This window comes from Atractosteus spatula, chromosome 4, assembly GCF_055471065.1.
Source record: "Atractosteus spatula isolate fAtrSpa1 chromosome 4, fAtrSpa1.hap1, whole genome shotgun sequence".
Taxonomy (NCBI): Eukaryota; Metazoa; Chordata; class Actinopteri; order Semionotiformes; family Lepisosteidae; genus Atractosteus; species Atractosteus spatula.
Genome location: NC_142709.1, coordinates 52,663,292 through 52,679,066, shown reverse-complemented (window position 1 = coordinate 52,679,066; position 15,775 = coordinate 52,663,292). Strand labels below are relative to the sequence as shown.

Genomic DNA, 15,775 nt, shown 5'->3' with positions numbered 1-15,775 from the left:
TTGCCGAAAGTGTCCTATTTCAAGATATATTGGTGAAGTATAATATCGCCTTTTCCTTATGTGGCATTATTGATTACTTAATCTAAATGACGACAAGTTGGAAGTAAAATTGTAAGATTGTTTTCTTTTACCTGGTAACGTTGCTTTTCTCCTATTCAAGAAAGAAACTGCATTTTTGTGCCTTTCAATACGTTGGCCCCCCTGTACACATTAGCCATGGCAACAATCATTGCACAGTAAAACCGTTTATAAGCATTTACATTTCTTCACATATCCACCTCTATTTATACCCATATATATACATGCACATACTGTATCTAAAAATGCAAGTGCTCTGGTTCGAGGGTATGGTTCTTCTGATAAAAAAAATGGCTACCCTAGAAAAATGGTATGCTAGCTTTCGCACAGGCAGAAGTTGCTACTGACCGCAAAGCCTCTTTTGCTCACACACCCCTTTACCTCTCATTCCACTGCTTGGTTTGATCAGCAGATACCACTGGGGAGGAAACCGCAGGGTGCTCACACCCTTCCTGCCCTGCTGCACACTCGAGCAGTTCTGCTACATCCCTCCTTCAGCTGCACTGGAGGAAAGAGAGGACACACAGATCGGAGCTCGGCCATGAGAACCACACCAGCTCACCCAGCCCTGCCATATACACACCACCCACGCTCACCTCAGCTCTGTATCAAACACAAAACACTCACACACTGAAGCCCTGTCATAAATACACGCACACTGACGCACTGTCAGAAATATGCACACACGGACACGCTGTCATAAACACACACACTGCAGACCTGTGATAAAGACACATTACATCCCTGGCATAAATACACACATACTGCAGGCCTGTCATAAAAGCATGCACACTGACACACTGTTATAAATACACACACACTGCAGCCATGCCATACTGTAAACACACACATGGAAACACATAAATACACATTACATACCCATCATAAATGCACACATGCTACAGGCCTGTGATAAATACACACACTACAAAACTGTATTAAATATACACACATTACAGGCCTGTGATAAGTACACACATACTATAATCGTTTACACAGACAGATATATGATGAATACACACGGTAAGCACACTGACAATCATTAATGAGCACAAATACAGTAGTTCTACAGATCTGGAACATACACACACTCTCCTAAATGCTACAGCTCTGCACCAAGAACATACATCCTCCTTACTACAGTCTGCTAGATTAAACCCATCTTCACACAGAATCAGATGCTCTGGAGGAACACCCTGGCCATGTTGCTGAAGTAAAGTTGGAAAAAAAAAGATTTCTGTGAAAATGGCTCGATGGGATTCTTGTATCATTTAGATAACAGCAACAAATGGGCAAAACAGCAAATGGGCAAAATTAGGTTGGTAACTGCTATTCGTATCTGCATATTCACTCAAGGACTCAGGTTAAAATCCTGGGTTGATCGAAGAGTTACACAACTTTGCTTATAGTAGAAATGGAAATGTAAAATCTTTCACTTCTTAGTGAAACACCCATATGGCACAGTGTTACCAAAACAGTCGAACTGAACATGCCCCAGAATACTAGGACATGAGCTGGGACTGTTGCAAGTGGATGTCCGACGTTGTGTTCTTGAGCAATATTCAGTTTCAAGGTTTTGAAACTTTTTGTCATACTTGGGAATGAAAAAAAGGAAGGAAGTGGAAGACTGCAATAGATAGGAAAGCATTGCTATTTACTGAGCACAGGCTTCCTGTCCTTCAGTGACATCGGCAACTTCTGCAACTCATGCACACAGAGCAGCTGTGTGCTGGAACTCAGCAGGCTTCCCCTCTTCGCTCGGCCCAGCCACCGTGAAGACTGCAGGCCAGAGGGACAGCCGGCCAAGGGAAACAATCATTCTGGTTGAAACAAAACACCCGACAGCGATTGCTCTCAAGGCCGCGACAAAATTGTTCGACAAGTAAAACTTCGACTGGACGTCTGAACAGGCAGCTTGCCGCCAGTGAGAGCACACAGTAGCACCCGCACTTGGAGGGCTGCTCTCTGCCAATATGTCTCTGGAGCTCCCCAGTTTATCTTGCACATGTCCAGACCCCCCTCCCCATCTTACGAAAGCTCAAAAGCCAGCAAACGTGTTTTCCTCCACAGCAAACCGCAGGAGATAGCTGTGAGTTTGGGGTGAGACGGAGGGCTTTCTCTGGTGTTCTTGGCGACGTAAACTTCACTTTTGTTACACCAGAGCTTTTTGGTGCACTTAGTTTTGTGGTGCAGCCAAATGTTTCGTTTTAAAACTGTTCAGTTTAAGGAGTGTTGATGTGAAAACGGTAGTTTAGGTTACAGGGATTTCAGGCTAATTGTAATTTTTGTGTCCTCTCACTTTTGAAAGCATTCTACGTGTGTAGTTATCTCTATGCTACTCTTGAGAAAAAAGGTTTATGTACATCAAGACACTGGGAGGCTGCAAGGATATACAGTAGCAGCAATACCTGCCAGCTGGGAGTTTAACCCTTGTCCTTCTGATGGAAAGACCAGAGTCCTAATCAATAGGTTCAGGCAGCTTCATTTCTAGATCTATTTCTGGTCATTTTTATAAATCAAAAGGAGACTAAGGAGACTGTGGATCTGTTTCGATAGATGGAAGCATTCTAAACACTTACTCATGGATGGGTCATCTTATACTTTACGGGCAAACAAAAGACTCAAAAGGTGAAATGGTAGCTGATTAATTCAGTGCGTGTCCAAACATCTATGTCCTGACACTTACAGGAGGAAGTCTGATTGCCTTTTGTATCTCATGAGGAATGCAAAAGCACCCACAGATGACTTAAAGTACAGCACGGCAGAAGAAAACCCACCAGGCAAAGAGCACATATTCATTAAAAGCTCACAGATGCTTAAAGAAAAAAAAAACACCTCCTGAGGTTGCTCATATTCTGCAAAGCTCTGCCTGGAGAGCCTGCCGTGTCTCACAGCTCAAAGGTCACTGGATTGAATATAAACTTAGTATGGTGAGTAACAACTCCACTGTCCGTGCTTGGGTTAGCAGGGGTGAGGTTGGTTGGGGAGGCCTCACGTAGCGTCGGTGTTTGGTGCAGAAGTAGTGCACCACTCTGATGCTATGTCCCTGCAGCGCAGCAATTCTGTTTTTACAGCACCCATTATTTAAAATCTGGCAAAAGGGGCTACCATTGTCCACTCAAGCAAATAATTATAAACACCTAGGAAATATAATTATAAAGACTAATTAGCTCTATTTCAGATGCAAAGGAATAAAACTTTTCTTTCCATTTCTGATTTCTTTCCTTTCTCTTTCAAGTTGAAATGCATGGGACTTGTTTCTGATTAGTTCTCAGGATTTGCTACAGTTTGATGTGGACAGGACTTTGATCTAGAAGGATTTCATCACAGAACAACCCAGTGCCCATGTTTTCTTTCTCTCCTTTGTGTCTGTAGACCACTAATGCATGGTGTCAGCATTCGTGAATGTCAGCACGTGCAACGTTATTCCCCAATACAGGATGATCTTTATTCTTTATTCTTCTAATCTTTATCTTTATTACTTTGGCTAACAGATGAGATACATCTCTGATGTCAACCAAAATAGACCACAGCAGCGTAATAACAGAAAGCTTGTTATTCACTCACATACCAGAACGTTTAGAAAGAATCTATTTCCCCTCAGGAGTGATTGCAATGTTTTGGCCATGCAGTTTAAGATACACGTGAGAAGTTGTGATTTTCCCGTACAACACAAACTGCAGCTTCTTAAATTCTTCAGTTCACCCAACGAGTGAAAGGAGAAAAGCAGGTGAGAGGAGCACAAGCTTTTTCGAAAACGTTTTACTGCAGCCATTATTGTGCCTTCACAGTACTACTCATGGCCTAGTGTTTCTCTTTTTCAGTCCTTTCACCTTCACTTACAGCTTCTTAGCATTCAATTTTTTTTCAATATGCATCAACACCTACTTCATTTTCAACAAATGTTTGTACCCACTTTTGGCTAAGAGTGTTACCATTCTACTTTTTTTGTAAACTTCTTGGGAAATTACAGGTCGGGTAAGTGTGGCAGCAGCTTTCATCAGGAAGCTTTCCTAAGCCCCAGTGCCTGCTGGGAGGAAGTGAAAGTCCTTCAGCTGATGTTTTTGTTCATGTACACTGGCTTGTAGCGCCACACATCTGGGCTCCTCTTTGTGCCAATCAGAAACCCTGCATCGAAGGTGCTCTTGTCAAAGTGTGGTGAGAATGAAGAACACCACCGGCACCCACAGATCTTTAATGTGGTTCCTCAAGGGCACACAGATCCATTGTTTTGAGCTGGCACATGTGGAGCCTGGCGTACATTACCACAGACTGGTGCCTGTGCTTTCCTTGAAGACCTGCCTGGCAGAGCTTTATCAAGTCCAACCAGTGTGGAAGAAGACGGACGAGAGAGAAGACATTGAAGGGCCAACAGCACTAAAAATCATAAAGAGAAAAAGACTTCCCCTTTATGTAGAAATCAAGATTTCCTTTTTTAAAACAACCACTGAGTTAACTTACATATTACAGCAATGCAGATGACACTGTAATCCAAGAAGTTGCAACACAGTGGGGTTTCAAAACAAATTCAGTTGGCTCAACTGAAGCAGTATGTGTGAATAGATATTGAGCTAAAGATACAGTGTGGAATCTGGAGATTGCTCACCTGCTTTAAAGGAATACAAGCAAATTAATTTCAACTCTACATATAGGTGGTTTAATTTACATTATAACAGCACTTAGCATGGATTAAACTACCTAGGTCACCTGTTTAAGGTGGTGATATCCACTGAATGCAAATGGAGTTGAAGTATTTTTGCTAGTTTACATAAACTTTTATTCTTTGTGCAGCATACATGTGACAGAATAATCCAATAAATAATAAATATAACTTGTTAAATATCATAATTTAGTCAATTCAGCTACATAATTAAGAGGTGGTAAAATGAAGCCATCATAAGGATAGCCATCCAAAGCAGGCACAATAACATTGTTAACACCTGTTTTGTAAGTGAGGACTGGCAGCTATCAAGCCTAATTAAAAACCTCGTCTCTTAAACAGGCAGCTTCACAAAACTGAAAACAATACAAATGTGTATTTTCCGATAGCCCCACAGCGCCTTCTAGTGGAGAAAAAGTCCGGCGATATAATGCCTATATCGGCACAGCACAGAAACTTCCAATTACCTGCTGTAGTGTTTCGACGGATAAGGTCCAGTCTCGACTTTAGATATTGCTTACATTAAAGGTGGTTGAGGAATCTCAAAGGAGACCAAGATAAATCTTTACCAAAGCCAAAGTACCTGTAGATGCTGCAAATGATACTTCATCTGTATCATGTAGCCTGGCTTGACCGTACATGGCCAGCTCTCTACCTGATTCACTTGTCTTTATTGATGATGCAACTAATGGTAACAGCAGCTGAGTAAAGATTACAGAAACATTTTTTTCTGGTCAGGTAGAGGTAAGTGGTTATTGGGTGGCATGTTGTATATTTCAAAGGATTCTATTATTTTATTTCTACTTTTTGCTCTGTGAGAGAAGCCCAGACTCAGACTAACATTATCCAACAGACTGGATCCTTTTACACTTTATTCAAAGGCTCATATGTTCACCGACAGTAGGAATAAAACCTAATAAATAAAATTCAAGATGCATTAAAGTCAAAGAGAACAGGTTTTCCTGTTCCTGGCCAAATTAAACCCCGCAAACAGGAAGAGATCCTGGAAAACTGGATTTTAGACCTCAGCCTTGTGGAGATTTAACTTGGGAGCTGTCTGTTGGAAATTTGGCATACAGTGCCCACGGAAAGTCTGCATATCCTTTCCAAAGTAACATTTTTTGGCCTAACAGCCTGAAATTAAGACCTATTAAATCAGAATGTATTTTACCTTTATTTAAGACATTGTAACATAGAGCCTCAAAATGAAAAAATAAATGCTTAAACATTTAATATGAACAAGTAAATACGAATGAAAACGTAGAAAAATGGATTGGATAAGTGTACACACCTGTTACTAACAGCAATTGTAAATAACACAACAAACTACTGAGCCTTCAGCTTGTTCCTGTAGTTCTCCTTCGCTGGTAGTGCGGGTAGTGCAGAAAGCAGACTCAAATATGGACAACAAGGAGCTATCAAAATAAATCCAGGATAAAAGTGGTGCAGAGGAACAGATCAGGCAATGGATCTAAAAAGATTCAAAGACTTTAACTATACCAGGAGAACGAAGAAGATGATTATTAAGAAACAGAAGGTGTATGGCACAACTAAGACCCTGCCAAGATCAGGCTATCCCAGCAAACTGAATGACCAGACAAGAGGGAGACTAAACAGAGAGCCTACCAAGAGGCTAATGGCAACTTTGAATGAGCTACAGACTTTTATGGCCAAGACTGGTCAAAGCGTGTATGTGACAATATACCAAACAGTCCACAGATCTGGCATGTATCACTGAAGCACAAGAAGGAAGCCATTGCTGGAAAAAACAGCAACAAAGCATTAAAGTCATACTTCAAACATGTGGCAAAATGTTGTGTGGCTAGACAAAACTAAAATGGAACTTTCTGGCCCAAATGCAAAGTAACAGGTTTGGCACAAAACCCATCATAGCACGTCACCCAAAGAAAACCAGGCCTACTGTGAAGAATGGCAGTAGCAGCATCATGTTACTGTGGCGTTTGCCATCAACAGGGACAGAGGCATTTGTCAGGAAAGAAGGGGGAAATTAAGCACAGAAAAGTCCTTGTGGAAAACCTACTGCCTCCTGCAGGGAAGCTGAAACAGGGATGGAAGTTACCCTTTCATTGTGCCAGTGGCCCAAAGCACACAGCCTAATTCAACAGTGAAGGTGCTAAAGACCACAAAGGTAAATGTCCCCGAGTTGCCCAGTCAGAGCCCTGACCCTCGATCCAACTGTCAATCTCTAAGGTGACTTGAAGGCTGCAGTCCACCACCGGTCACCTACGTCACAATTTGACTGAGCTTAAACAGTTCTGTAGGGAGGAATGGGCAAACACTGCCCAGTCTAATTGTGCTACGTTGTAGTTTACTACAGACCTATCCAAACAGAATTATGTCTGAAATTCAAGTAAAAGGTGCTTTCACTAAGTACTGACTTAAGGGGTGTGTACACTTACCCAACCCGTTTTCCTAGGTGTTCATTTTTAATTACTTTTCAGAATGCCCGAGCATTCATTTTTCACTTGGACATCGTGTGTTACAATGTGTAAACACACATTGTAAAATAAATAAGGTAAAATAAATTCTGATTTAACGTGTCTTGATTTCAGGCCTTTCGGCCACAAAATGTGTTACTTTGTGTAGACTTTCTACAGGCACTGACACTTGTTTTTGCAGTTTCACATGTCACATTGCAGAAGCAGTCAACATTTGTAAATCACCATATTCTTCATCAGTGTTTCATATTACACAGCATATGTAAACCTTTCTTTTTCCTGATATTGTGCATCTTTGTCACAATTCCTATTTGGCCTTTTGCTTCAAATAAAACATCCATTAAGGATAAAAAAGTCTCCACTTTTAAGTTAAAATTGTCCAGCAGCTGACAAATTAAAATGTCCACAGTTGAGACGCATGAATCTATGCCCCCAGTCTCAGACACCCTTGTCCCTGACCCTGTTCTGCACAAGGGTTGGCCTGCACTTCCATCCCAGAATGGCAGGAAAACCTTTTGTGTCCTCAGAAACACTGTCTTCTTGGCACTCTTCCTCTGCCAGCTCAGCACCGAAGCAGACATCAGCCATCCAGAGGCTTTCCCAGGTACACCATTGTAACTTCTGTGTTGCCATACACAGCTGAGACTGCCGGGTACAGGCAGGTCTTGGGCAGCCCTCGAAAGGCCACCCCCAGGAACTCAAATCCACGCTCAAACGCCAGGGTCTTGTCCTCCATGTCTAGAATAACCCGTATCCGCTCTCCGATCTGCAACAGAACAGTAAATTCCATACTGATGAGAGAAAGACCAGGGCTCATATCCAAACAAGAAAGATACACACGTCTTGAACAGAAAAGGTTTTAACAGATCTCTTTAGGATCTGAGAAGTGTGACATTGACCCAGGCTGGATAGGCTGAAAACTAGTAGCATCCCCCTCTAGTCAAATGTCAGTGAAATTCTGTCCAGGATAGTTGCATGGGACCATGTTTGGTATATATTGTGTAAGAATGTTTGTGGCTATATTGCACAAGGAGAAGACACTGCTGGACAGCCAAAAGGGTTTTGGTTCAAGAGACAAACATCTACATCTTACATCTTTGACAGGATGAGCTGGAAAGGGAATTAATCACAACTTCTGTAATAATTCACTTGCAAAAATGATCAGTACTCTCCAATCATTTGCAGCTCTGCTTAGGAATTTACATTAATAGATACTATGAATACATCCAGTTAATCAAGAACAGTTCCTTCCCAGCGCACTTAAAAAACACATAAAGCAATATAAGAAGCAAATAAATTGACATCTTTTAACAGGGGAACCCAATTTGTTTCTTAACAACATTGTCTGTCTGGTTGGTATTGAATTTAGGTGATGCTGTAATGGCCAATTATAAAGCTACTGCAGGCATCTGTCAAGACTATATTTAAACAGATTTATGACAGCTGGCAGAATTGTACCTGCTTACAAGGAGCCTACTATTTATCGGCCTGTTTATTGGCAATTAATTGGAACTTTCTTTAGCGATTGTTCTACTCGTCTGTAAAAGTATACTGTGATGTTCACGATACAGCATCCTTGAACCTGAAAAATGTCAGTGTACAAAACTCACAGCATCAGAAGTGAAATAAGATTTACATCCAGGATCAAGAATATACGGGTGTTTTATGTTTTTTCCATGGAGTCAGTAACCTAAAGGTATTGCTTTTTTCAGCAAAAAAATCAGCAATGTTGTTAATGGCATGCTTTCAATGGCGTTTTCTTTAACAAATCTCTAACCTACCACGTGGTTTTACCAAATGCACGACCTGGGAAGGCTGAAAATGTTAAACAACGGATGCCACAATTTAAGGATGCGTTTCAGTTTCTAAGGACACATTTACACAGAGGCTCCACACGAGGCCTGTATACTCTACACGCATTGAGCTTCAGTAATATAATGGAAATCCGTGAATAATTACGTCTAAAAAAGCACCACCAACTGACCATATAGTGATACACTTTATCTGAAAATAATTCAAATGGTCCAAACATTTGTACATCAAGTATGAAAATACTGTTAAATATAATATCTAAAAGCTTAAATTTCAAAACACTATTTTGTTTCAGCAGAGGCCTGTTCATTCTGTAGCCACTGTGTGAAGATCTTATTTTCAAAAGAGCACTTTGCAGTCTCCCATATTATAGACTCAGGAGGTGCATTTCTGCCTGTGTGTGATATTACTTTAAGGCTGGGCAAAACGGCAACAGGCTGAACTCAAAGCAACAAGAAGGGAACACGGGAACATGTATGCTACAAGACACAAAACAAGGTTGAAGACGAACTTTGCAATGATAACGGAAGAAATCAAACTGTTTGCATGGAAGACCGATGAGGATATCTGACTACTGACAGCTGTTAGAAGAGTCTCAGGAAGGCCTCTGTCTTGTGTCCAGCATGAAGCGTAAATATTTGTAGTTTATGTCCAATAGTATGTCCAATTTTTATACCTGCCTAATGTGTAATCATTGTGAACTCTCTGCTATGGCCATCATAGGAGCAGTGTATGGATGCAGGTTCTGCACATGCTGTCTGAAGGACACCCTCTGCCTTTGGCCCTGCCAGCCCCTCTGCACTACTGAGGGACTGAGTACACGCGCAGGGTACAGAGAACAGCAGGCCAGACCGACTCAGGCAGCCCGAACAGTTGCATCTGTGAAGCATGGATTGCAGTCCCTGGCTATAATGGTGCAGCCCATATGCACGTTGGAAAGGTGTGCACCACAGGAATCTAAATGAGCACTTTTGCACTTGGTAGCCAAGCTCTTTGGGGAAACTGGGGAATTGCATCATTTTAAAAATGGTTCCCTTGATGTCCTTCTTATTTTAGCATTTTATGTTATTGTGAAGTTCTCTTATAAGCGACTTCTCTACTCACAGGAACTAAAAATGAGGTTAATGCACAGCCAGAACACTGTAGGAAAAAATGAATAGGTGGCAATTATATCCTGGATCTTTGGAATTACTTTATGTCACAAGTCTTTATACAATCAGCTCTTTAGCTGTGTTAACAGCAGCAGGATACTCAAAGGCTTCACAGGAGTAGCTCGGGACTGTTTCCTGTAAAAGGCAAAAGATTTATACAATATGAAGAGAAACCAGACCAGAACAGGGACTCTTCCCTGTCCCAAGTTACTTCTCGGTGATGCTATACTGTGAGACAGAAGATGCGTCTGCCTACCGTCTCGTACCTGATACTTGGGTGCATTGTTGCATTGTGGGAAGTTGCCGTTGACCTCTCCGTTGTGGAGCAGATTGTTGTCCACCAGGTTCCAGCCCCAGCTCTGGTCATCGCTGCCGAGGAGGGCCACGTAGCCTTGGCACTGCATGGGCGCTCGCTTGGTGGCGATGCCAATGACGGCCACCGTGCCCAGCGGCCCCTCCCACCAGATCTCCCATGCGTGGCGACCCTCGGAGAAGCCGATCTTGCCACGGGCACCATCTGTGCTCTGGGCAATGGGATTGCGGTGCAGAGTGAAGCCGTTCTTCTTCACGTAGACATTGCGAGAGCAGTCGTGGGAACTCAAGGCATGCTGGAACGCTCTCAGCTGCAGAGAAGAAAAGTGTGTGAAATCGGCTCTGTGCTACACACAGAGCAAACTTTTAATTCAGGAAATAAATTAAGACTCTCAATGCATAAAAATCTGATTCAGTTCAGGTTGGATGAACTGCAGGTTCTTGTATTATATCTGTAGCTGGACCAGGGATACAGAGTAGTGTGCAGGAGTCTAGGACATTTCAAATAAACTTTTATTATTGCAACTGTCATAAGTAAATAAAGGAAAACAAATTTAACAGTGTAAATATCTGACAGAAAAAGATAACATTAAACAACAAATTTAAAATGGGAGAGAAAGGGAAAATGTCACAATGAGTCCACAGAAACAAATTCTAAAAACATGTTATTATTCACTTAACTCATGGGAGATGAATAAAAAAAGACAATCTTGCAATGTGTTTAAAATGCCTTGAAATCCAAAACATCACCCGGAAGATATGTCAGTTCAGCTTTTCCAGACTAAGCTGCTGCTCAGTTATCTTATAGTGTGTAATTTCCACAGTTTATCTGGAGACTATTTCTGACCGTCACACATGTCTCTAGCCAACAGCTGACATGCTGTGCCACACAGCCACAGCCCCACTGATGATGGGAAGTGACGTTTCTCCAGTTCTGGGACCAGTATAACTGATGTCACAGGCATCAGTGACGTCCAGGGGCTGGTGTCCTTCAACTAGTCTCAATACAGCGACCCACCGTGATGATTTGGTCCAGTTGACCCAATTAAGACATGAACAGCAGAGGGAAAAAAAAAAAAGTTTTCTGGATGCCAAAAATGTTATTAGAGAAGGTCAAGAATTTTCCCCTTCCCTTAATTTTTCCACACTTTTTTTGGCCTCTTGTGTTTTAGTCATGTTTCCACTGAACCAACTGGAGTACTGTAATGAGAACTGTAAATCAAATTCCTTGAAAAACATTCCACTAGTCTGAGTTTGTTGAACTCCTCTTTTTCTCCTGACTCCGGAAAAATCCCACATGGCCTCAATCAGATTTTTAGGTGGCCAATCAAGATTTATAGCATGCTAGTTTCCACCTCAGTTTTTAAATGTATAACTATAACAGTAGCGCATTTTGAACTGCCACAATGCTGATAAATAATCCCAAGTTTTGCACAGTAATGTATTTTAACACTTTGTTGTCTATCCACATGTCTCCAAACTGAAGGTGTATTAATAAAAGAGATCCCAGGGATTATTTTAAGTTCATCAAATAGGATGGAATGACATAATTAGAAACCAAATAGAAGCCAGCTTCACAATAATATGAGGAAAAAAACTTTTTTTTAAAAGAGAAATATTTCTGCATTATCAGGACATGCGTGTAGTAGAAGCAAAGAGGCTGAAAACATTTTAGGTCAAGGTTTAATGCCGTACTTGAGTCACACAGATGAAAGGAAAATGACCAGAGGACAACACGGTGGTGCAGTGGTCAGCATTGCTGCCTCACAGCGTTGGGGTTTAATTCCTGGGGTGCTATCTGTGCGGAGTTTGTATGTTCTCCCCAGGTTTGCGTAGTTTTCCTCCAACAGTCCAAAAACATACTGGTAGGTGAACTGACTTCTGGGAAAACTGGCCCTGGTGTGAGTGTGTATGTCTGTGTGTGCCCTGTGATGGACTGGTGTCCCATCCAGCGTGTGTCCTGCCTTGCAGCTGTTGCTTGCTGGGATAGGGTCCAGCCATGTACTGGATACAGTGGTTAGATAATGAATGGATAGCAAAGCACTACTGCTCAGAGGAGCATGCTCCCCCATCAGCTTTTTGTATGTTATTTTTCACCCCAAACTGCTTTATTTTAACAGTAAGGCTTACTTAAATATGCCATGTAAATTTATCCAAGGTGGTGAATAAAATAGTATTGTCCTAAACGGTAAAATATATTTTACTCACATAACTGTGAGCAAACACATAACTTCAGATTGTAACAGGCTACTGGTGAGTGTATCGTCAAATTTATTAATCTGCCAAATTTGCTTTTACCAAACCCTGACTGTGGCTACTGAACGGCCTGGCCCAGATCAGACAGAACTTCTCACACCAGATAAACCGCCAGGGGTTCCAGGCGGGCAGTTAGTGAGACTCGCAACACCGCCGTCCTCCAGTTTACTGATCTATCTTGACGTTTCACAGCTTGGATTAAATAAATGTAAACGTCTATTCCATGCTGAAAAGAGAAGGAAGGAAACACAACGTTTCGGCTGTTTCGGGTGTGAAGAAGGCTACACAGCTGAAACGTTGCATTTCCTTTCTTCTCTTTTCAGCAAGGAATAAACCTTTAACTTTAAGCCTACACATGCTGACGCAGCTCCCTACTTGAACTATATGTAAACATTTCAACAGTCTCTACAAGTAACTTGTAATAGATAATATACCCGACACCCTGTATCAGGGTAACCCAATGTCCCTTTGGAAGGGCCTGAGAAAGTAACAGTAACGCCCAAGTGTTTAAACTTAAACGTCCGACTGTTCGTACTCTAAACGCGACATTATTATATGAACTAAACTGCCCCCAGTCATTGCATTTCAGGTGCTAGCATGCTGAATTTGTTCCGCGATTAAAAGCGCACTGGTTAGGCCAAGAGCTGGGTTTTAAAGATGCGCCAGGGGAGCCAAAAAGGACGATTAAAAAAAAACTCCGATGTACCGAGTACGCCTTCGCACTGATGTCAAAAACAAAACGACAGCCAGACACTTTACTTGGAATGAAATCGCGTTAATAGTGCGGCTATACTCTATGACAGTGTCAGACCCAATATTTACCTTTCCTTTGTAGGTGGGCAGGTTGCAGAGAATATCCGAGCGCAGCGCCTCTTCCCCCAGCGTGCGGACGCACAGGCTCCGATAGACCTCGCTGTTCTCGTCGGCGCTGAGGCATCGGTGCCAGTGTCTGCACACCAATGCGCAGCGGAGCAGGTCCCGCAGCTCCAGGTAGGAGAACACATGCTCCAAAACCCGGCAAGGCAACCTGCCTGCAACCCCTGCCCCGGCGGCTGTGCCAGCGCTCGGAGCAGCTGTCCCTGCGGAGGAAGACGCCCCTCCGGCCGCCGCTCCCGACATCCTAAAGCACAAAAAACCCCCGCAGAGACAGGCAGGTCACCAACGCAGCGAGTCGGAGGGAGAAAATTCCAAAATACAAAATGCAAACTCGCAGGCTGTGCGAGACCGGATCGGAACCGGGACACAGATCCAGTCACTCACACGCACACTGCGAGCGGGGAGGAAACAGACCAACAAAACCAAGGGTCCTGTCAAGACGGTAGTTTACAGACGTAAAACCGGAGGAGCGCGAAGAAGCCGTCAGCATCGACTCGTTTATTATCGTGCTATAAAATTAGTACTGAAGGAATTGCATTTTCCGAGTCAATCAGTGCGTACTTCGTATTTCACTTGAGGGTATAATAATTTGTCTTTTTACACCCCTGTTAGGACCCCATGAAGACGAGTGGCCAGCTACCGTAAACACAAGTGGGAGTGTCTCATTTGCTGCACGGCAAGAGTAAAAACACCGTCTCTGCTCTGCTTGACTTGGCTCGTTTTAAATGAGATTAACCCTTTGGAATTAATGGAGACTTTTAGAAGTGTAAAAATGTAATACAGGTATGTTATATTAAAATTGCGCGATGCACTAGTAGGACCTAGTTTATAATACTGTGCATAAATTTGGTCACCACTATAGAATCATATTTTACTGCTGTGGAATACTGGACTTCTGTGGTTCAGAGCAACCAAACACATTCCTGGTCTGAAACATGTCCTATACCGACAAGCTAAAAGAGTTTCTTAGTCTTCAACAGAAAAGGCTATGAGGGGACCTAATTCAAGTTTTCAAAATTGTCAAAGCCATTGACAAGGTCTTTTCCCTGAATATACAGTGAACCATGAACCAGTGAACATAAGTTGGAAATAACAAGGTCCATAAAACTGAGTTCTGGGGGAATGTCTGTACACAGCGGATTGTGGGAGTTTAGAACAAGCTAGGCAGCCGTGTTATTGAAGATGGTGTCCTGGATTCTTTCATCTAATGGCTGAATTAGATCCTTTGATTAATTAGCTTCTAACTACTGAACAACCCAGATAAGATGAATAACCCACTTTCATTGTAAGTTTACCTGTGCCTTATTATTTAGCAAGCTGTTCTTTCACAACTAAACACATACAAATTATTTAATTAATAACTATTTGCTGGCCCCTGCTCAGAGATGGCTTCTCTGCTCTTTGTCCTCTTACTAAGCTTTTCAAAGAATTTCTGCAACCTGGTCTTGTATCTGCAGATAATTTTCTGCTATCACACCTGTGCCAAACCAGGTCTGGGACTCCAAGTAGCTAACAACCACAGCCCTATTTACAATGTGTCCCTTCTTGCAAAAATTATGGAGTGGGCAGTTCAATTACAGGTGATGAGCTCTTTTTGTTTACTTGAAGAATTGAAAAGAGCTTATGTTAAGGTATTTAAATGATTGGCTGATGGCTTCAGACTCTAGCTTATTTAGTATTTTCTTTCTCCTTCTGGACTTCCATGAAACTTTACTGACAATTACAACCTCCTACTGGATACAAGGGATCACTGGGGCAGAAATGTATTCCAACTTGGAATCTGGGATCTACTCATTTGGGTCTTGTTCAACCAAAGAGCATGCTCCACACACAGGGTGATTTGGATTTCCTGAGTCCAGTAACATGTCTGTAGAATCCATTGCTCAGACACGCTTCTCTTGTCATTAAATAAGTACAAAATGCTATGTTTCACTTTTTCATTGGAGGAATGTTATGAGTGTTACTGCTCTGAAAGCTCTTAATCACCTGAAGGCAATAATTTCATCTTTTATTTCAGACACTGTCGCAATATTTCCGACCGTAATCAAGAGTCAAAGCACAGTTTTTGATTTTTTAAAATAATTCTCCCTGTGCATTAGGACATTTCCAATTCTCTAGGACCGGAACCCACAAAGTCACAGATCATTGTCACATAACCAGAACAAATAATA

General features: G+C 42.1%; 1 protein-coding gene across 1 annotated transcript; it reads right to left on the bottom strand.

Annotated features, from left to right (window-relative positions):
- Positions 1–5,593: 5,593 nt before the first annotated feature.
- On the bottom strand, positions 5,594–14,014 carry fbxo45 (F-box protein 45). Its single transcript, XM_088914684.1, has 3 exons — positions 13,551–14,014; positions 10,427–10,783; positions 5,594–7,963 (listed from the first exon to the last, which is right to left on the bottom strand). Exons 1-3 carry the CDS (start codon positions 13,845–13,847, stop codon positions 7,778–7,780), a joined length of 840 nt encoding a protein of 279 aa, XP_088770810.1. The 5' UTR covers positions 13,848–14,014; the 3' UTR covers positions 5,594–7,777.
- Positions 14,015–15,775: the final 1,761 nt, after the last annotated feature.